This window comes from Ictalurus furcatus, chromosome 5, assembly GCF_023375685.1.
Source record: "Ictalurus furcatus strain D&B chromosome 5, Billie_1.0, whole genome shotgun sequence".
Taxonomy (NCBI): Eukaryota; Metazoa; Chordata; class Actinopteri; order Siluriformes; family Ictaluridae; genus Ictalurus; species Ictalurus furcatus.
In genome coordinates this window covers 10,667,425-10,691,282 of record NC_071259.1, presented here as the reverse complement: position 1 = coordinate 10,691,282, position 23,858 = coordinate 10,667,425, and the positions used below count along the sequence as shown (strand labels likewise).

Here is a 23,858-nt window from a genome sequence, read left to right as displayed (position 1 = left end):
CTCATGTAAACACCTTAATCACATTATTATCTTACTCAGATTAAGGTCAATAATTAGATTAATTCTGTCCATGTAAACGTAGTCATTGGTACCCTTGGTAAATATGAGCTAAAAAAGCTGTGAATAATTGTCTTTTGTGTGTTCAAAAAATTCACAAAAATACTCTGCTCTCATTGATATCAAACAATGGCAAACACAACACAAGTTTATCAAAAAAAAGAAATTAGTTAAATATAGTTGTGCAGCAATTATTGGCACCGCTATGAATTCATATGAGAAAAATATATTTGAAGTATATTCTAATTGATAGTTAAATTTTTTTTAGTACACCTGGGTGACTAGGAACAGAAAAAAATTGTTCAACTGTGACTTCCTGTTTCACAGAAGTATAAATATGAGGTAACACGTAGGCCAAATTCCCTTAGTCATTCATAACAATGGGTTAGACCGAGGAATATGTCTGTGATGTGCGGCAAAAGGTTGTTGAGTTTCACAACATGGGAAGTGGCTATAAGAAAATAGCACAAGCATTGAAAATGCCCTTTCCACCATCAGGGAATAATTAAGAAGTTCCAGTCAACTGGAAATGTTATTAATCAACCTGGAATTGGACGCGTGTCTATATTGTCTCAACACACTGTGAAAAGGATGGTTCAAGTGGCCAAAAAATCTCCAAGGATCACAGCTGGAGAATTGTAGAAGTTAGTTGCATCTTGGGGTCAGTAAGTCTCAAAAACTACAATCCAAAGTCACCTACATCACCAATAGTTGTTTGGAAGGGTTTCACGAAAAAGCCTCTACTCTCATCCAAAAACAAACTAAAGCGTCTTCAGTTTGCCAGACATTACTGGAACATCAAATGGGATTGGGTTCTATAGTCAGATGAAACAAAAAAAGAGCTTTTTGGCAATAAACACCAGAGATGGATTTGGCGCACACAGAGAAGTAGCCATATAGAAAAGTACCTCATGTCCATGGTTAAATATGATGGTGCCTCTTTAATGTTTTGGGGCTGTTTTTCTGGCACAGGACCCGGACATTTTGTTAGGATACATGGCATCATGGACTGAAATATCAACAGATATTAAATGAAAACCTGACTGCCTTTGCCAGAAAGCTTAAAATGGGCCGTGGTTGGATCTTCCAGCAGGACAATAATCAAAAGGTTAAACAATAAGGACAATTCTTCACAGCCTAATTTGCTCACTTTTAGCAAGGGTGCCAGTATTACTGGAGGGCACTGTACATATTTTTTTATTGCCATAAACATGAATCAAAATAACTTCTACATCTGCCTTTTCTGTTGCCATTTAATACTCATTTTGTGTTTCCAGGCCTCTGTGTGCTTTACCTTTGTGGAGTTTTGTGGGCATCACTAAATGTAAATGATCTGTGTTGAGAAAGCTCTTTGAACTTTACAGTTGATTGGCATTCATCAACATATGCACATGAGCACGAAGAAAATCACTGTTTCCGAAATGTTTTGTTTGGTGTGGTGTACACACAACTTTAATAAAAGAATGTTAAATGAGGCCCATTCTTAGTGTAATGATTAAAATGTTTTCTAAATGCCCAGAGAGACATTTTCCCTTGCATATAGACTGCAATTTCAAAATGCATCTCATTCATAATGTAATTTATTTATTGTCTGTGTATTAGGTCTTCTCTCTTTTATGTGGATCTCACTCGTGGAAAATGTGGTATGCAATACATCTTTACTTAAATGATTTAATGTTTTAAAAGTTCTGTTTGTGTCACAGGTATCTGCATACTCCTATTTCTTTCTTTCTCTTCTTTTAGAACAGTTGTCTGACTCTGCCGCAGTCTGCTCTCCTCGTCTGAGTCCAGATCACTGCCGCATTGTCTATTTTGAGTGTGATGTGTATGGCCCACATCAACAATGCAACAAGCTCTGCATGGTGCGTTTGTGTGCCGGTGTATTGTGTTTTCTAGCTGGAGACATTGTATAATTACTGATGTTGTACTTGTGGACTATTGTAGTATGACTGGTATACAAAGAGGACGTCAGTGGTAGTTGACGTGGTCAAGAGAGGCAGAGAAGGTACACTGTGTGTGCTTGGCTGTCTTTACCCCAACAAATCATTATACAAACAAATCATTATACAAATTTTGTATAATTTACAATATTATGAGATATTTATATTTGTATTTTTTTTTTCATTTATAATTTATACACAGATGGCTTTACTGGTATCTACAGCTCCATGCTGTCTCATCAGTGCTGGTCAGCTGACAGCCAGAGAGTTCTCATTGCATCTGCTCAGAGAAGTCGTAAGGTACAACTGATTGATAAGGATACTCTCACCATCACAATCTTGTTTACACAGCAGGGCAAATCTGATCGATTTCTAAAATCGGATTTTTAAACTTGAGTTCCCCGTGTGCGCATTACAAGTGATCAAATCCAGTTTGTCTTTTTGTATCGTATACAGTCTGTATATGTACTGTACATATGATCATATGCATACAGTCTGTGGTCTTTCCTTGACTACTTTTCAGACTGGTTTTCTTCTGTGTAGTTTTTGTTAGAAATCTTTGATGCTGAGAATTGCATGCATCCATTGACAAAAAATTTCACACCGGGACGTTTTTTGCCATGTTTTTTGTGTTCACATCCACTCGTTAAACATGGTCGAAGCGCTGAATGAAAGTGCAAATTCCACACACTGGCTAAAGCATGTATGCACTTTTGCTAAATGTAAGGTATTTGGTGATTTGGCCACAAATACTTCTTTAAAGCTAAACCCTTAAAGTTCAAATTTTAAACAATATACTCAATATACAATTTTTTTTTTTTTAAAATAAATAATGATTTGAATCAAATGCACAGCAATAGTATTCACATAATTATGGGAAGACCTAAATTATTAAATTTAAAAAAAAAAAAAAATTCGGTACCTGGTGGTAAGGAAATTATTGTTGTGCCAAAATTTTTTATTGTTCCTGCAAATTGATGAAGTGTTGACTATGAATAGTCTTTTTTGTGGTCAATATGATAATACAATGACGCAATAATGGGGCACATAGCTATTTGAATAAGAGGTCAAGTATACTTATATGCATATACAGTGGGGGAACATTTTTTCAGTAAATATATTTCCAATGAGGCTATTCACATGAAATTTTCACCAGACATCAGTATTAACTTAAGAAATCTGGAAATATAAAGAATTCACAACATTAAAGTCCATAAATAAAGTTATGTGAAATAAAATGGAATGACACAGGAAAAAAGTATTGAACATGCTAAGAAAAAGCAGTTCTCCAAGTCAAGGTAAGGCAAGGAACCAGCTAAAATCTGTAAGTAATTCTACCTCCTATCTGTGCAAATTAATATCAGTTGGGTTAGTAAATTGATGGTCTATAAAAAGGCTTTTTGTTACCAAGGTGTCACACAAGAAACATCTCATGATGGGTAAAAGCAAAGAGCTCTCCCAAGACCTTCGGAACCTTATTGTTGCAAAACATATTGAAGGAATTGGATAAAAATGTATTTCCAAACCTCTGAATCCTCCGGTAAGCACCATTAGGGCCATTATCCGCAAGTGGAAGCAACATCACTTCGCCATCAACCGGCCGCACACAGGAGCTCCTCGTAAGCTGTCTGACCAGGGAGTGAGTAGAATAGTCAGAAAAGTAGCCCAAGAGCCAAGGACCACTCAGAAAGAGCTACAGAAACACTTGGAGGCAGCAGGTGCCATCGTCACAGAGACAACAATAGGCAATACACACCACTGCTCATACTCACCCCGCAAGACTCCATTACTAAAGAAAAGGCATGTCAAGCTCATTTAAAGTTTGATACAACACATTTGGACAAGCCTATAAAATACTGGGAAAGTGTAGTCCGGTCAGATGAGAGAAAAAGTTAACTTTTTGGCTGTCATACTACACACCATGTTTGGAGAAGAAATGGCACTGCACATCACCCTAAAAACACTATACCAATAGTGAAGTTTGGAGGTGGAACCATCATGGTGTGGTGCTTTTTCATTGCATGGTACTGGCAGACTTCATATAATTGAAGGAACGATGAATGGAGCCCTTTACTGGAAGATTCTTGAGAAGAATCTGTTGCCATCCACCAGGATGATGAAGATGAGACATGGGTGGACCTTCCAGCAGGACAACAATCCAAAGCATACAGCAAAGGAAACTCTCAATTGGTTTCAGAGAAAAGAAATCAAGGTGTTAGAATGGCCCAGTCAATCACCTGACTTGAATCCAATTGTACAAGATTTAAAGACAATATGTTTACGGGCCAAAATCACGCCTGAATACTGCAGCCCATTAATTTCGTCATGCAGGAAGCGTCTTGAAGCTTGCATTCTTTACATTTCCAAATTTCTTGAGTTAATACTGATGTCTGGTCATGTGAATAGCCTCAAAGGAAATATATTTACTGAAAAAAATGTTGACACGTTCAATAGTTATTTCCCCCACTGTATGTGTCAGGTGCAAAATAAATACAATGGACTGTCAATCAGGGGATTATCATTTGCAGGAAGAGACAAAGAAAATACAATGCTTCTTAGTGTAGAAAGCAATACTGAAAGAATTAAAGCACTCTAAGCACCAGATTCAAAATTACACACTAAATACTATATAAGTGTATTTATTATGTTGTGGCTATCTTTTTGACGACATTGAAATGCAAGCATATATTCTAAATGATATTTTCTAAATTGTATTTATTTTGCACCTGGCATATATATGCATATACATATTCTTGACATCTTATTCATATAACGAAGTGCCCCATTATTGCGTTGTTGTATTATCATATTGACCACAAAAAAAGACTATTCATAGTCAACACTTCATCAATTTACAGGAACATTAACATTTTTAGGCACAACAATAATTGCCTTATACCCACCCACCCCCTCCCCCAAAAAATTTGATTAAAAAAAAACATAATCTGGGTCTTCCCATAATTATGTGAATGCTATTACTGTGACTTTGATATAAATCAAATGATTATTTATTTAAAAAGAGTATACTGTTTAAAATTAGAACTTTAAGGATTCAATCCACGCTACATGTCGATTCAAATCCTATACAATTTTTGGGAAATGCAAGTTAGGGCCGGTTCACACGGGACATTTTTTGCAGCGCTTTAAATGGTCTGTTTTTCGCTGCGTTTTTTTGTGTTCACACCCACACATTAAACACGGGTGTCACGCTGAATGAAAGTGCAGATTCACTCCCTGACAGTAGATGTCTCTTATAGGAAAGCAGAAATACCCTGGCACGCAAGGTGGCGCTGCACAACTTTCCATTTCTGACACCTGCTTATCACTGAGAAGAAGAAGAAGAGAGCCAGTATTGTCTTTGCAAAAAGCCATTCACACTCTTTTTGCGAACTGGCTAAAGCATGTATGCACTTTTGCGAAATGTATGGTATTTGGTGATTTGGCCTCAAATACTTCTAAATACAATAAGGAAAATTTTCCAACTGCAGAAAATATTTTCTGCTCCAGTTGGATATGCCATAAAAAATTTACTTGAACTGCCTGCCTGAACCAATAAAATCAGCTTAATTTTTTATTCACTCAAAGCCCAAGCATCTCTTCAGCTCTTATTTCTATGAGCTAGATCAGTAGTGCTTTCTTATTAGTTCTAATTTTAATTCTAAATTGTTGTATTTGTTTGTTTTTCAGGATATTCTAGTGGTTGATACTTCCACAGGCCAAGTTACATCTCTCACCTCTAGTGGGTGCATGATTGTTATTTTCTTGTGTGTATTTTACCCCATAAATCTGTGTGATTGTGGTAATTAATTGCTGTCATGTCTTTTATGTCTTAGAGTCAGACATGAGTTGGTGTCTACTGACTATCCACAGGGATTTGATGGTGGTCAGCTGCTCATCTCCAAACTGTCCTCCAAGTCTGGTAAAAGAAAGAAAAGGAAAAAAAGCAGATGGGGATGGGTCAACAAGGTTTCACGAAGCCAGTAGTGTAAATCTAAGACAGCATAGACTTGTATTTGTGCACTATGAACACATGTACGCCTGCTTGTTCATGCAGTTATTCAGTTCAGCCAATCACAAAATCAGTTCAAGAGCTTCCGTTTTCACATCAAACATCAGAATTTTTGGCATGGTTGTTGGTGTTAGGTTGGCGGGGTTGAGTTTAAACAGAATTGTGAAAGAAAAAAAAAAGTCCAATGAGCAGCAGTTCTGCATGCAGAAACACCTTGTTGATGAGACAGATCAGAAGAGAATGGCCAAACTTGTTCAAACAGACAGGAAAGCTATGGTAACTTAAATATCCACTCTTTAGTGGTAAAAAAAAAAAATATGCACAACGTGCAGAACCTTGTCCCATGCTCTGTAATAATAGAAATACTATATTTAAGACTAAAATACACATTTACCTGCAATAAATTTAATAAATGTAATGACTTTCACAAGATGCATGCTGTCTTTAAATTTGGCTAAAATAATAAACAGAAGAAGACTACTGTCTCATAGTATAGCTATGAATTCGAATAGTATAGCCTTTATCACTCAATTGTTATCCAAATCCTTTTGAATGGAGCAGAGTTGTGATGTGTCAGCAATAACAATGTAATGCACACTGAATATTTGGATGTGCAATATGCAGTTGCAATCAAAATTATATATATATAATTTCGATTGCAACTGTATGTGTGTGTATATGTGTGTGTATATATATATATATATATATATATATATATATATATATATATATATATATATATATATATTGTGTGTGTGTGTGTGTGTGTATGAAACTGGAGTATTCATTATAAGTTGCATTTTCAGTAGAATTTGGGGAAACCATTTGAAGCATTCATTGTGTTGAACTATTTCAGTTGCTTTTGTTTGATTTGTTCATTCCAAATAGCTGAAAGTCTGCAAATTTTGACAATAAACCTGATTTGCAATGGGGGATGAATACTTTTGATTGCAACTGTATGCTGTATAGCTATTCAGTTCAGACACTTTATTGTTATATTTTTGTTGTGTTTGGAGAAAAAAAACATGCTGATGGAATGATTTCCTGTATCTAGATGGTGGGCTTTCTGCCAGCAAGTGGTTCAGAAGAAGAGGTGTCTTGGTTGACACTAGAGGATGCACAAATGCAGCCTGAAATTGACTGGCAGGTTCTTAGTTTCACCCCACCTCCAGAGGAGGACAACAAACAATACCGTGAGTTTACAGTCTCCATTAACTGTTTAAACATACTTATGAATACAGGCTGCTTTACAGAGGCTTACATATGGACAGCCACCAACAAGAAGCATCCAATTGCAGTTATCCAATGAAACTCTGGTTACATACTGTATGCAAGTGTGATTCTATGCCCAATTCTTGTGGAATTACTTCTTCTGAAATGGTGCTTGAAAATGAGCATCACACTCATGCCACTGGAAGGGTCAATGTTAACAGTGTAGAGCCAGGAAATGGACACATTGAGGTAGCAGCAGAACAGTGTTTGGGAAGCTACTTTGATACTGTAGCTTTTAAAGCTACAGGCTACTTATAGTTTGAAGTCATTAGGCTACAGTAAAGCTACACTACAACTAACCAAAAGTAGCTATATATGGACAACAGTAATCTGATATTAACCTGATTAAGACAATACTCTGATTTAGAAACTACCATGTAAACAGCGATTTCTGATTACCGTAATCTGACTAAAGTCATACTCGAAGTAAACACAAATCGATTTAAGACATGTGGAGTATTTTCGTCGCATTATCGAAGTGCATTATAAACATTTACACACCTTAATCACACTATTAACATTGTGTGGGAGTTTTCGCCACATTTTGTGACAGGACACACACAGCAGTGGTCAACCATTTGACGGCAAACAAGAGAGCATGGCTGCATTTGAAACCGCATACTTACTTACTGTATAGTGGCCGAAATACATGTATTTGTGGTTTCGGACGCAGCCCATGGCCTCAAGCGGTTGTCTGTTTGCACGTATATCATGACAAATGATTAACTGCACTTGAAGCTTCCGTAAAATTAAAAATGAAACCCAAAACTGTATATGGTACCAAAATGAAGACGAACTGTATATTGATACGTGAAATTCTGGAGGGAACGTTGGATGGCGTGGCATTGGGACGTAATGATGTGTGCCGTTAATCGATCTGTGTTCTATAACGTGTAAAACGGGAACATGAAAGGAATATTCTAAAAGCAGCTCATGTGAACACTTTAATCACAATATTGTATTACGGCACAAATCAGCATAAACGAAGCACAAACGATTGAGACTATTTGGGGTGAATTTGGAGCATGTGGGGGGCTGAGTGACCCCAGAATGACCTATAAATATTCTTTTAATATCTCCAGAACCGAAGCAGCACAAACGAAAATTTTTACAGCACAAACGAACCACAAACGATTGAGACTATTTTGAATGAACTTGGAGCATGTGTGGGGCTTGTGACGTCACCGCACCAAAATTAAATGCCTAATATATTAAAAACAAAAGCAGGACAAACGAAACTTTTATCAGCACAAACCAGCACAAACAAAGCACAAATGATTGAGACTATTTTGGGTGAATTTGGAGCATGTGGGGGGGCTGGGTGACCCCAGAATGACCTTTGAATATTCTTTTAATATCTCCAGAACCGAAGCAGCACAAACGAAAATTTTTACGGCACAAACCAGCACAAACGAAGCACAATCGAATGAGACTATTTTGAATGAACTTGGAGCATGTGGGGGGCTGGTGATGTCACCGCAACATAATTCAATGCCTAATATTTTAAAAACGAAAGCAGCACAAAAGAAACTTTTATCAGCACAAATGAAGCACAAACGATTGAGACTATTTCGGGTTAATTTGGAGCATGTGGGGGGGCTGAGTGACCCCAGAATGACCTTTGAATATTCTTTTAATATCTCCTGAACCGAAGCAGCAAAAATGAAAATTTTTACGGCACAAACCAGCACAAACTAAGCACAAACGATTGAATATTTTACTGACGTTTTGCGTTGGTGGGGGGGCCAACTTCACGCAGGTCTTTTTCTAAGGTCCTCAAACATCTCCTTTGTTCATGCCATGATAGACTTCCACAGACATGTGTTGAGAAGACAGACCAGACAGCTCACTCACACCTGATTGTCATCCCATTGATTGAAAACAATAACTCTAATTTCACCTTCAAATTAAGTGCTAATCCTAGAGGTTCACATACTTTTGCCACTTACAGATATGTAATATTGGATCATTTTCCTCAATAAATAAAAGTCCAAGTATAATATTAGTCTCATTTGTTTAATTGGATTCTCTCTGTCTACTTTTTGGACTTATATGAAAATCTGATGATGTTTTAGGTCATATTTATGCGTATACATAGAAAATGCTAAAGGGTTTACAAACTTTAAAGGACCACTGTATAGTAAATACTACACACTTTCTGATTTTGTTATAACATCTCTACAACTGTGCGTGCTCATAATGATACTGCCCCTGATGGGCAGGAGGGGAGAAATAGTCACGTGTTTAATGGATGGTTCAGTGGATGGTTTCTCTCAAACATAATTTTTTTCCCTTACTAGATTTAATAACATGAATATTTAATTGCCATCAGTAAAAGAGTAGCAGCTAGTGACCGCTGCATCTGTAAGCAAAGTCACTTATATTAATAAAAATGATCTCTCTAATTTTTATATCTTTCTGAAGTAAACAGCAAAGCTGTTTTTTTAGCATTTAAAATGAAGCAATCAGAGATGTAAAATGTCTTATATGTTTTATAAATTTGGCATTAATGGATGTTTTGTTAATGCAGTTCCCTGAGGCATCACTAGTAACAATTCACATCATTAGTTAATATTCTACTGTATTACTACTGGCAGTTGGCTCACATGTAGGAAGTAAATAAACTTGCAAAATGTAATAACCAAAATCTAAACAAAAGTAACAACTTCATAATTTTGGAGTAATTATATGATTTGATGACATTGGTTACCTGCCCTTTAATTAGGCTAGACACCTAGCTTTGATGTGTTGGTGTATAGAATTATAACAAGTCAGTGTGTTAATTTTTCTTTATTTTTTAATGAGTGTGCAGTGTTCTCAATGATACAGAACCTAAATAAAGAAACAAGGAAAGTACCGGATTTTTTTTCCTCACAGAAGTTGCTGTTTGGGCTTTCATAAATTATAAAAAATATCTAAACTTTCTGTCAGTGTGTTTTTACAAATTAGTAAACTGATGCATCTGAGTGTTTTTAATTTTGTGAATATTTTTTCATCTTATACAATGTAGCTGGTCTGGACTTTGATGCCATTCTACTGAAACCTAAGGATGTGAAAGAGGGAACAAAACTACCCCTCATTGTCAAGCCACATGGTCAGTTTTAAAAGTATTTCTGTAATCTGGAAATAAGTGTGATTAGTAATTGTTTTATTACTAATTATAATATTGACAGCCTTAAAATATTATATGTCTGAAGTATAAAATCAGCAACAATGTCAAAGTGTGATTGCAATGTTTGGTTTGGGAATGTTTCTTTGTTGTTCAGACAACTCTCGTCTTTTTTCCCCTTGTGTATCCTGCAATTCAGGTGGACCTCACTCTGTAATAGTGACAGAGTGGCTCTTACACTCAGCAGTTCTTTGCAAAATGGGTTTTGGTGTCTTACATGGTAAGTGTACTTACTGAACAGCGATTTATTTTTGCTGGTGTTCTTTACTGTATATTCTTCACCCCTGTTCATTGCATTTTGGATATGGATGCTAATTGTACCTTAAGCCTACTCATTTACTTTTGAATGATGCAATGTATATGCTCTGAACTTTACATAATGAACATTGATGATAGTCTGCAGTCAGTGATTTTCCCGGCTGTCCTGTAACTGCATCTGGTTTGGAAGCTGCTCCAAAGCAGATGGTAATGGCTGATGTGCGGATACTTTCTATTATAGTTAGGTAGAAGTTTGCCAGTGTAGTCTGTGGTAGATTCAACTTGGCCAGTTGTCATAAGACATAAATACATGGACAAGCCTTCTTGTTGATCTAGGAAGTCTACATCTCCCCCTTGAGATCCTGTGAAAGATGGCTCCCAGGAACTTAAAATATGCAGTGGTGGTGGAAATCATGTTAAGAACCAGAGTAGAAAGTCAGAATGTGTTTTTTGCTAAAAAATCAATTTGCATTTCCTTAGTTTTAAGGTCATTGTGGTCAAGATTGTTCAGGCTTACACCATAATGTTCTGAACCTGCCTTGATGTAAACCAGAACCATTGTTAATTCAAAAGGTAGTATTTATAGTATGGTTTCTATTTGCTAAACCACAATGTATAGCCTGGTGTATTTTTTCACCAGAATCAGATGGAAGGACACTAATGTGCTACTGTGTGATCAAGCATCAGTTCAGATTTTGTGCTTTATTAAAAATGTCACCTTATCTAGTAAAATTTTAAGTGAATTTTTACATGAAAAAAATCTTTTGTAAAATACTGGCTCATGAAAGTGTGATTTGCCTAATGTTGGAGTTGCTTTCAGTTAATTACAGAGGCTCTCTTGGCTACGGTCAGGACAGCATCTTCTCCCTGCCTGGAAATATTGGCACCCAAGATGTCAAAGATGTACAGGTGAAGACAGCAATGTATATTGCTAGCGATGATGATGATTATTATTATAATGGTTACTGCTAACTTAGAGTAAGTAATAATGATTGTAATAATGGCAGTGTCTGGAATGCTGAGCGAACCCTATGGGGATCTATTATTATTTATCAGTATGTGTTATTATGTTTGTTTAACATTTTATTGTAATCTATATTTGTTTTTCTTTTGTTTTTTTCTTTTTTTGTAAAATGGTGCTGTTCTTCTAGATGTATGTATTAGTAAGCCAGCATGCATTCTAAAAAGCCACTAACCTCATTAAAATTTTTGTTCTATTTGCATTCTAGTTTGCTGTTGAGAGCATTTTAAAGCAAGGCGACTTTGACAGAGAGAAGGTTGTTATTATTGGGGGCTCCCATGGAGGATTCTTGGCTTGTCACCTAATTGGTCAATACCCAGACTTTTACAAAGCATGTGTTGCTCTGAACCCAGTCATCAACCTGGCATCCATGATTGGCAGTACTGACATTCCTGACTGGTAATAGGATAACAGATGGTCTTTCTCTCATTTCTGCTTGTATTTCTCTGTCTCTCAGGGGTTTGTAATGAAACAGGTGCATATTGCTTTTAATGGCAAACTTCCATGACAATGGATTAGGTACTGTAGTGGTAGTTCCTTAAAATTTAAAATGAAGACAACATTTTTTTTTGTCAGAAATGTATTTGCCCATAAAAAAGCCTCATAATAAGATGATCTGTGGAACACTACAAAATAAGATACAGTATCCTTTCAGTGAGAAATAGTAATCTGTTTATTGATTGATTCTCAGTTCTGCTTTTAGTAAAATAAATCTCAGTCCATAGATAGTGTAGCACAGTCATTGCTGGGTAACATGGGGCAAGTTTGTTACATAAGGCAAGTTTTCACTTCTTCTTTTGGTGTTTTTGTGTTTGTGTGCAGGTGTATGGTGGAAGCTGGATTTGATCACAACACTAACACTATGCTGAGCTCTGCTATGCTGGAGCAAATGTTAAACAAGTCACCCATTAAACATGTCACACAGGTCTGTTTGTGTTTTGTTTCAGATTTTGTATCCCTTTCCTTATTCACTGTCTAAGTATATCAACCATATTATCTTGCCTAGTCAAACATTTTCTGGGCTCTAAGACGTGTCCTCTCTCTCAACTGCTGCAGCTCATACAGAAAAATTATGTATGTTGTGATGTTTGCAATAGTCAAACAACAGTTTAATCCTATAAATCACATGCTTCAAGAAATATTATGTTTGTTAACAAAAACTGTGAGCAGAGATCACAAATTGAAGCCAAACTAACATTCTTGTCATGAAAACATGTATCCATTACATATGTTGACCTATATCTTTATGCAGAGATACAGTGCATCTGGAAAGTATTCACAGCACTTCGCTTTTTCCACATTTTGTTATGTTACAGCCTTATTCCAAAATGGATTAAATTCATTATTTTCCTCAAAATTCTACAAACAATACCCCATAATGACAATGTGAAAGAAGTTTGTTTGAAATCTTTGCAAATTTATTAAAAATAAAAACAACAAAAAAGCACACGTACATATGTATTCACAGCCTTTGCTCAATACTTTGTTGAAGCACCTTTTGCACCAATTACAGACTCAAGTCTTTCTGAGTATGATGCTACAAGCTTGGCACACCTATTTTTGGGCAGTTTCTCCCATTCTTCTTTGCGGGACCTCTCAAGCTCCATGAGGTTGAATGGGAAGTGTTGGTGCACAGCCATTTTTAGATCTCTCCAGAGATGTTCAATCAGGTTCAAGTCTGGGCTCTGGCTGGGCCAATGAAGGACATTCACAGAGTTGTCCTGTAGCCACTCCTTTGTTATCTTGGCTTTGTGCTTAGGGTCGTTGTCCTGTTGGAAGATGAACCTTCACCCCAGTCTGAGGTCCAGAGTGCTCTGGAGCAGATTTTCATCAAGGATGTCTCTGTACATTGCTGCATTCATCTTTCCCTCGATCCTGACTAGTCTCCCAGTTCCTGCCGCTGAAAAACATCCCCAGAGCATGATGCTGCCACCACCATGCTTCACTGTAGGGATGGTATTTGACAGATGATGACTGGTGCCTGGTTTCCTCCAGACATGACGCTTGCCATTCAGGCCAAAGAGTTCAATCTTTGTCTTGGTCTTGGTCTGAGAGTCCTTCAGGTGCATTTTTGGCAAACTCCAGGCGGGCTGTCGTGTGCCTTTTACTGAGGAGTGGCTTCCCTCTGGCCACTCTACCATACAGGCCTGATTGGTGGAGTGCTGCAGAGATGGTGGTTCTTCTGGAAGGTTCTCCTCTCTCCACAGAGACACGCTGGAGCTCTGTCAGAGTGACCATTGGGTTTTTAGTCACCTCCCTGACTAAGGCCCTTCTCCCCTGATCGCTCAGTTTGGCCGGGGGGCCCAGCTCTAGGAAGAGTCCTGGTGGTTCTAAACTTCTTCCATTTACGGATGATGGAGGCCACTATGCTCATTGGGACCTTCAATGCTGCAGAAATGTTTCTGTACCCTTCCCCAGATCTGTGCCTCTATACAATCCTGTCTCGCAGATCTACAGACAATTCCTTGGACTTCATGGCTTGGTTTGAGCTCTGACATGCATTGTTAACTGTGGGACCTTATATAGACAGGTGTGTGCCTTTCCAAATCATGTCCAGTAAACTGAATTTACCACAGGTGGACTCCAATGAAGTTTTAGAAACATCTCAAGGATGATCAGTGGAAACAGGATGCACCTGAGCTCAATTTTGAGTGTCATGGAAAAGTCTGTGAATACTTATGTACATGTCCTTTTTTTTGTTGTTTTTTATTTTTAATAAATTGCAGAGATTTCAAACAAAGTTCTTTCATGTTGTCATTATGGGGTATTGTATGTAGAATTTTGAGGAAAATAATGAGTTTAATCCATTTTGGAATAAGGCTGTAACATAACAAAATGTGGAAAAAGTGAAGCGCTGTGAATACTTTCCGGATGCACTGTATGCTGAGCATTGCTGAACTGAACAAGCTGAGCATTGTTATGTTCTTAGTTATGTGTGTTTTGCATACTGAAAATGTACATTTCAATCACTGTTAAACATTTATTTAAACTGCTATTTGAAAATAAAATTAGTTATTTCAACTGTTGGACATCACTCTTTCAAAAAATGAAAGACTGGGTAAGCTTTCTCTTTAAAAATTTTACTGAAAGTTTTGCTGTAAAACTAGAATAAAACAGTACAAACAAGAAGCAGTACAAATTATGTCAACTTAAAATGGTACATTAATATAGCACAAACAGTTAAGCAATGTACAATTTTTCTCCAAACATACGGACTTTAGGATGGGGCGTACTTTATACAATATTGTATAAAATATGTTATGTCTAAGTTTTTGTGTCTCTCCTTAGGTAAAGACTCCTGTGCTGCTTGGCGTGGGAGCAGAAGATAAGCGTGTACCTAATAAGCAGGGCATTGAGTACTACAAAGCTCTGAAAGCTTTCCAAGTACCTGTCAGGTAAAAGGCCTTCTTGATAATGATTAATGAAGATCATTTAATGTCTTAGACAAAAAGTGTCTTTTACAGTGGTACCAAAAGGAAGATATGTAAAACTATAAAATAGAAAACTATAAAAATATAAATTCTAAAAAAAGTGTAAATTTTATATATATATATATATATATATATATATATATATATATATATATATATATATATATATATATATATATATATATACACACACACACACACACAGTGAGGGAAAAAAGTATTTGATCCCCTGCTGATTTTGTACGTTTGCCCACTGACATGATAAGTCTATAATTTTAATGGTAGATTTATTTGAACAGTGAGAGACAGAATAACTACAAAAAAATCCAGAAAAATGCATGTCAAAAATGTTATAAATTGATTTGCATTTTAATGAGGGAAATATGTATTTGACCCCTCTGCAAAACATGACTTAGTACTTGGTGGCAAAACCCTTGTTGGCAATCACAGAGGTCAGACGTTTCTTGTAGTTGGCCACCAGGTTTGCATACATCTCAGGAGGGATTTTGTCCCACTCCTCTTTGCAGATCTTCTCCAAGTCATTAAGGTTTCGAGGCTGACGTTTGGCAACTCGAACCTTCAGCTCCCTCCACAAATTTTCTGTGGGATTAAGGTCTGGAGACTGGCTAGGCCACTCCAGGACCTTAATGTGCTTCTTCTTGAGCCACTCCTTTGTTGCCTTGGCCGTGTGTTTTGGGTCATTGTCATGCTGGAATACCCATCCACGACCCATTTTCAATGCCCTGGTTGAGGGAAGGAGGTTCTCACCCAAGATTTGACGGTACATGGCCCCGTCCATCGTCCCTTTGATGCGGTGAAGTTGTCCTGTCCCCTTAGCAGAAAAACACCCCCAAAGCATAATATTTCCACCTCCATGTTTGACGGTGGGGTTGGTGTTCTTGGGGTCATAGGCAGCATTCCTCCTCCTCCAAACACGGCGAGTTGAGTTGATGGCAAAGAGCTCCATTTTGGTCTCATCTGACCACAACACTTTCACCCAGTTGTCCTCTGAATCATTCAGATGTTCATTGGCAAACTTCAGACGGGCATGTATATGTGCTTTCTTGAGCAGGGGGACCTGCTGGCACTGCAGGATTTCAGTCCTTCACGGTGTAGTGTGTTACCAATTGTTTTCTTGGTGACTATGGTCCCAGCTGCCTTGAGATCATTGACAAGATCCTCCCATGTAGTTCTGGGCTGATTCCTCACTGTTCTCATGATCATTGCAACTCCACGAGGTGAGATCTTGCATGGAGCCCCAGGCCGAGGGAGATTGACAGTTCTTTTGTGTTTCTTCCATTTGCGAATAATCGCACCAACTGTTGTCACCTTCTCACCAAGCTGCTTGGCAATGGTCTTGTAGCCCATTCCAGACTTGTGTAGGTTTACAATCTTGTCCCTGACATCCTTGGAGAGCTCTTTGGTCTTGGCCATGGTGGAGAGTTTGGAATCTGATTGATTGATTGCTTCTGTGGACAGGTGTCTTTTATACAGGTAACAAGCTGAGATTAGGAGCACTCCCTTTAAGAGTGTGCTCCTAATCTCAGCTCGTTACCTGTATAAAAGACACCTGGGAGCCAGAAATCTTTCTGATTGAGAGGGGGTCAAATACTTATTTCCCTCATTAAAATGCAAATCAATTTATAACATTTTTGACATGCGTTTTTCTGGATTTTTTTGTTTTTATTCTGTCTCTCACTGTTCAAATAAACCTACCATTAAAATTATAGACTGATCATTTCTTTGTCAGTGGGCAAACGTACAAAATCAGCAGGGGATCAAATACTTTTTTCCCTCATTGTATATATATATATTATTATTATTATTATTATTATTATTATTATTTTATTTATTTATTTTTTTATCCATAGGTTATTATGGTATCCAGATAACAACCACTCTTTGTCCAAAGTTGATGCAGAATCTGATGGATTTATGAACGTTGCACTGTGGATCATCCAGCACCTCAATCTATAATCACAAGAGACTATGTAATATACTTATAATGGCCTTACGTATTTAAATTAAAATATAGGCAATCTGAAACACGAATTTGTTGTTAGGCCGTTGAGGTTTATTTGATAACTATGATAAGTAAGGAAGATAACTAAGTGTCTCTTTCAGTTTGTTAGTATGCAAACATTAAGAAAAATTGTATTGGTACACTAATGTGTTACTTGAAGTTTAAATCAAACTGATCTAAATAAGACACTTGAAAATGTACTGAACACAGCAGCTTATTCAAGCCATAATTTTGTGGCTGCTCTCACAAATGATCTTTGACACTTTCGATTACTATACTGATGTTCTTATTTAAAAATAATGATGTATTTTCATTCTCTCTTTTGTCCCTCTCTCTCTTTTTTTTTTTTACCAGAGCTTTAATGGTTCTTTCTTCTGTAAATGTTTGATACACTATGGATAATCCATGTTGATTTTCAAAATAAACATGTTTAAAATGTGTATTTTATTCTACATTGTCTGATTTCTTTTTTTTTTTTAAGACAGTGATACTGTCACAAGACTGTCATGACACCTGTTCCCACAGAGCAGATGAGGTTCGAGAAAGAATAGATTCAGTTTCCAAATGCATATATTTATCATTCTTTCTTTTCTTCTTTAGACACAGTTGTTTACGAACTGCACAACTTTCACAACTCATTGTGTTTGAGGGAATCTGGAATATCCAAGACAAAAAGATTCATTCCCTTTTAGCTTTTGAGACAAAAGATTAAGATAATGTGCCTTTTTTGTGAGGTCTTCTATCACAGGGCCTGACCACCTGTGCTTATACATAGGGTGATTTGCATGCAGTTCATAGTGTTATTCTGGGTTGAATGTTTTCACTTCTGTAAATGCCTGAATGCTCTGGGAAGCTGTCTTTTATTAGATTACTTTCTCATCTGTAAACTTCAAATCTACAGGTAAAGATGCAGATGCTCTTGGTAAGTAACTTTATTTAAAAATTATTCATGTTAAGAACCAAGAAATATTCATGATGTATTTAACTGTGGCTATATCAGAGGTTTATTTTATGTCTCAGGGCTTAAATATGCATCCAACATAAGTTTTATTTAGTGAAACGATTATTTCTTTCTTTAGCGATTTGACATACTTAATAATGATTACTTAATAATGATGTTTTAATACTTATTAATGATTCTTGGTTCTCAACACTTTGGAAGTATAGCCAACCCATGAGAATCGTGGCTAAATGAGAAAAAAAAAATTTAATTCAAAATACACATACGACCATATCCTGTAATTTTATGTTTCTCAACAATAGTGTCAGATGTAACTCAATAATTTCATAATACCATGTATCATACACTGACTTTCTTGAGGATCATACAAATTATTTTACAAAATATCACAGACACTTTTTATGGCACTATTACTATATATTTGTATTGTTCTTACGCATGTAAAATAGACTAGGACTGTTTGGTTATAGTAGACAGGCAAGTGTTTTTGTTTCTTATTTTCTGATGACATCTGAAGGATGCATGCATTAGCTGTTAATGAAATGAAATTATTATAACTTACAAGGGCTATTGTCAAATAGAATTTCATATTCATTTTTATATCCTTCTATCCTTTAAATTGTTAGTGTAACTTTTATTTCCTGTACTTTGAACATCTACTATACACAGATTGACAATCAAGACTTTCTGACCTAATAATATTGACAAATTGTTGCTGAGATGTTATGTACATATAATAGCTGTATTTATATAAATAGCTACACAGCTTACATATTTACATACATTCTTAAGGAAAGTATTTTGAATAAGGTACAGATTTAATGTATTCAAAATGTAATATGTAAGGCCTAATCTCTAGTTAAAAGTTTGGTAACAGCATGACAAAAAAAAAATCATAATGACACTTATGGCAGAAAATTTAAAAACATAATTGTACAATTGTATTATTGTATTAGTGTGATATACCATGATGTTTTAACAAATTTACATCTAACATGTGTCTCTCTCTGCCTATAGTTCATGTTTGGACCCGGATTGTACCTATTTTTTGTACTGGATCAACTCAATTTGGTCAAAACAATGAACCCTAAATTCTACCCTTGTGACAATAACACCAACAGTGATGGTAACATACATTTAGACTGCAAGCGCAGAGACCTCATGAGCATCCCTAAATTTATGTCATTTTCTATCATCTCATTAAACCTGGATGAAAATCGTATACATCAAGTAAAACGTCATGATTTCTCAGATATTCCCAATCTTCAGAGTCTAAGTTTAATGTGGAATTGTTTGCCTGGGCGCCTCAAAGCATTGAAATTGCCTTCATGCCAAGTGTTTATTGATCCGGAAGCATTTGTTAATCTCAAGAACTTGACCTTCCTTCAATTGGCAGGAAATAGTCTCAAGACTATTCCTCTTCTACCCCAGCACCTTGAGGTTTTAGGATTAGAATTTAACAATATTTTCCGGATTGAACAACCCCTAGGAACACCTTTTCTCAAACAACTGCTTCTTGCCAAAAATTGCTACTATGCCAACCCCTGTAATGAATCATTTTTCATTGATCAAATGGTGTTTCAGGATTTACCTGAACTTCAGAACCTCACCCTTGGCTTTAATAATATGTCTTCCGTTCCCAAACAATTGCCTTCCTCACTGGAAAGTCTAGACCTTACAGAAAACAGAATTACAGAGATCTGGGAAAGCTCTTTTACAAACCTCACTAAACTCAGTTTCCTTAATCTGCAGTGGAACTGCCAAAGGTGTGATCATGCTGCTCAACCTTGCTTTCCTTGCCCAAATAATTCATCCTTAGGCCTGCATGACAACGCTTTTTTTGATCAGAGAGACTCACTTGTTATCCTTAGTCTACGGGGAAACTCAATCTATTCCATTTCTAAAAATCTTTTTGCACAACTAAAGAAACTAAAGACACTTGACCTCTCAGAAAATCTCCTTGCCTACAGCATCCGTAATGGCACATTCTATGAGGAACTGCAGGGTGTTGTGTCCCTTAATCTTCTATATAACTATCAACCGCTGAAAACATTTTCAGAGCTGATACTGTCACCCTCTATTAGCAGAATGAAGTCATTGAGGAACCTTCATTTAAGTGGGCTTTTCTTTCATCAGTTGTCGAACAATAGCCTTAGACCTCTCTTCAACCTAACACAGCTTGAGTATCTTGACCTGCGCATGAACTTCATTAGTTCTTGTAATGTAACTGCATTTAACCAGCTGAGATCGTTGAAAATGGTTGTGCTTTCACAGAACATGTTAACCATCAACCCATACTACACAGCAAGCTCTAATAATGCCATGACCCTGGATAGATATCAGAGGGATGATCACCTGAAGCTTCAAGACATGCCTACATTTGAGTCAAAGCTCCAGATGAACTATTTACACTGCACTGACAAAGAATGTCCAAAAAGTTATTCAATGTTGAATTTCCAAAAGTGTTTCTGTTATCGAAAACTCTTTTTTGACCTATCACAAAACAATATACCATGGCTGAATGCAAGTACTTTCAAAGGAATGGAGAAAACAATGTGCTTGGACCTGTCCTATAACTATATGAGTCAAACTTTAAATGGCCAGCAGTTTTATCCTCTTACCAAACTGGTATACCTCAACATGGCACACAACCGTATTGACCTTTACTTTAATGAAGCATTCCAGGAGCTAAGGAGAACACTGAAGGCTCTTGATCTTAGCAACAATGAATTCCATTTTCAGATGAGGGGAATTGGGCACCGCTTCACTTTCATAAAGAACTTGACTTCACTTGAAGTTCTTAGTTTAGCAAACAATAACATTGGCATGCGAATCTCCAACACGCTTTATAGCACATCTCTAAAGTGTCTGTTATTCTCTGGAAATCGTTTGGACATCATGTGGGACACTAGTGGAGATCAGTACATACGATTCTTTCAGGGGTTGACAAACCTTACATACCTGGACATTTCTGACAACAAGCTTAGATCATGTTCCCCAGAAGCAATAGTTAACCTTCCTCCAAGTATTCGTGTGCTCAAGATGGACTCAAACCTACTGAATTACTTTCCCTGGAACAATATCTCCGTTCTCAGTCAACTGTGCTATCTGAACCTCAGTGGAAACTATCTGTTTAATTTGCCAGACAGCGTTATCTACTTTGGCATTAAGCTTAGAAGCCTGGACCTCAGTCATAACCGACTAAGTGCAATTCCAGAGTCTTTCTTTAGTCAGGCAACAGGTCTTAAAGAACTGATGCTCAATCACAACCAGTTAAAGATCTTAGAGATGCACGCTCTCCCCCCATCATTACAGAAAGGCAATACCATTTGTATCACTTCAAAGACCTCCTGCAAGCTAACACTGCATGCTAACCCATTTACATGTAGCTGTGCTACTTCCTGGTTTACTGATTTTCTGCGAACAAGTCCTGTGGATATCCCACACCTCACTACAGATGTTCGCTGTGGTTTTCCTGAATCACAGACAGGAGTAAATGTCCTTTCCATTGATCCTCGCTCGTGCCAGGAGATATTTGGCAGTGTTTCCTTCCTCTTTACTTTCCTCCTTACTATTGCAGCAACTGCAATCCCCCTTTTGAGGCATCTATATGGCTGGGACCTGTGGTACTGTTTCCAGATATTGTGGGCAGGACACAAGGGTTACACACCACTTCACGGAAACAACATGAACAACCAACATGATGCATTTGTGGTGTTTGATACAAAGAACAAGGCAGTGAGAGATTGGATCTACAATGAGATGTTGATTAACTTGGAAAGCAGAGGAAGATGGAAATTCCGGCTCTGTCTGGAGGAACGGGACTGGATACCAGGAGTATCATGCATTGAGAATCTACACAACGCAGTGTACAACAGCAGGAAAACAGTGTTTGTGCTGACTAATCAGGGTGGCTGTGCTTCTGTGAATGGGGTAATAAAGCAAGCTTTCATTCTGGTCCAGCAGAGACTGCTGGATGAGAAAGTGGATGTTGCAATTGTGGTCCTCCTGGATCCTCTTTTCCCCAAGCTCAAGTACTTGCAGATGAGAAAAAGGCTCTGCAGAAAGTCAGTTCTCTCCTGGCCTAAGAACCCTCGAGCCCAGCCTCTCTTCTGGAATAACTTGCATATTGCTCTAGCATCTGACAACGTGAGATCTTATGATAAAAAAGTTACAGAGAGCTTCCTATCTAATGAGCTTATATAAATCAAGGCACCAAGATGTTATATTTACCCAAAACATACTAAGCATTTCAGAGGGCCGGTTTATTTACAAAAGTTGATTTGTTTATTTGCATACACTGAAAAGTATGAAAGCAACACTAACTGCAAAAATTAATATAATGTTTTCTTCAAGACATTTCAGACAGTGAATGTTTATTAACATAAAACAAAAGGGCATGAATATATGTTTGGAGAGATGTCGGAGCTCATCTTGGAGGCAGGAATGCACCCTGGACCAGATGTCTGTCCAATGCAATTTAGTAGAGCCAATCCATCTGCTGGCTTGTCTGCTATTTGATAGTTGGAAAGAAACTGCAGTACGTGGTGGAAACCTACATGAAGAGCATTCAAAATGCCTCAGAGACAGTAATTGGAATCTAGGAACCCTGAACGCAGGAACTGTAAGGCTTCATAACTACCTGCAGCACCACTGAGCTGCCCACATATTTTGTGTGTTTACTTATTCTGTAAAATATTCTTGAACATTAGTTGCTTTCTGCCATACTTTTAGCCTATAATTAATATAGTGCCTCACTGATACTACAATCATTGTTTAATTTGCTAGCTTCATAGCAACATCATATGCTCTAAAAGTAAACATTTTGGATGTACAATAAGATTGTGTAACAAGCCCTGATGTATTAAGTTATGTACATCATAGTATATGTATATTTAAATATGAAGACAAATCAGTCATTTTCAAATTTCTGTACATTATAATACATTCTAATACAAGATAAAATACATTTTGCCATTTGTGTATGTTCCTTTCATTAGAAACTTTTTTTAACCGATGCAAAGCACCTCATGGACCAGTCTTCATAATTAACTTGCACATGCATTGTTGTCAAGCTGAAAATTCTGTACAAGGGGGAGCTATTAACAGTCAAGTAGCCTTTATCTGTGTGCTTCATTATAAAGGCAAAACACAACTTGATTCCCAGTTTGCCTACTTATACTACGTACTAAAAGTATGTACTCTTTTTGTGAGGAAAAAGTACATACTTTTGAGTGTGTAGTAAAGGAGTATGCAAGTACTGGGATATATTAACACGTCACGGAAGTAACAGAAGAGAATTTTGTTGCTCAGAAGAGAATACTGTCACCGTAAACAAACTCCTTGTTACATTTCAGCATTTCTTCGTTCATTATTCCTTATATAATTTATAGTATAAATGTTCATTTCTGATACCCTTGATTAATTTTTTTCACATTTATTTACACCTCTCCAAAATGCGAATTCGGTGAAGCAGCCCATCAGAAAACTCCTCCTCCCTCGTGCAAGGGCAATATTAGCTGAAAAAGTGTCCACGGATCCACACTTCGAAATCTACCAGAAATAATAGACCATCCGGGTACCTCTGGGATACTTGTTTCAATATACAATGATTTGGGACACAATAATTCTAATCTCGTATACTATTTAGGACGGATAGTATGCCAATTGGGACACAGCTACTGCCTAACAAATCATGACCAATTAGCTAACTATCT

General features: G+C 37.0%; 2 protein-coding genes across 2 annotated transcripts in view; both read left to right on the top strand.

The window, feature by feature from the left end:
* apeh (acylaminoacyl-peptide hydrolase) overlaps positions 1-17,620 on the top strand; it is a 37,792-nt gene extending 20,172 nt beyond the window's left edge. The window contains exons 10-23 of the mRNA XM_053624737.1: positions 1,660-1,700; positions 1,801-1,919; positions 2,002-2,062; positions 2,200-2,297; positions 5,685-5,736; positions 5,831-5,916; positions 7,061-7,199; positions 10,289-10,372; positions 10,587-10,667; positions 11,526-11,614; positions 11,935-12,125; positions 12,549-12,651; positions 15,015-15,121; positions 17,029-17,620. Coding sequence (XP_053480712.1) covers positions 1,660-1,700; positions 1,801-1,919; positions 2,002-2,062; positions 2,200-2,297; positions 5,685-5,736; positions 5,831-5,916; positions 7,061-7,199; positions 10,289-10,372; positions 10,587-10,667; positions 11,526-11,614; positions 11,935-12,125; positions 12,549-12,651; positions 15,015-15,121; positions 17,029-17,134 — 1,357 coding nt within the window. The 3' untranslated portion in view covers positions 17,135-17,620. The remainder of the gene's footprint in view (positions 1-1,659; positions 1,701-1,800; positions 1,920-2,001; positions 2,063-2,199; positions 2,298-5,684; positions 5,737-5,830; positions 5,917-7,060; positions 7,200-10,288; positions 10,373-10,586; positions 10,668-11,525; positions 11,615-11,934; positions 12,126-12,548; positions 12,652-15,014; positions 15,122-17,028) is intronic.
* A 115-nt stretch (positions 17,621-17,735) lies between these two features.
* On the top strand, positions 17,736-23,118 carry tlr9 (toll-like receptor 9). Its single transcript, XM_053624736.1, has 2 exons — positions 17,736-18,102; positions 19,159-23,118. Exons 1-2 carry the CDS (start codon positions 18,088-18,090, stop codon positions 22,345-22,347), a joined length of 3,204 nt encoding a protein of 1,067 aa, XP_053480711.1. The 5' UTR covers positions 17,736-18,087; the 3' UTR covers positions 22,348-23,118.
* Positions 23,119-23,858: the final 740 nt, after the last annotated feature.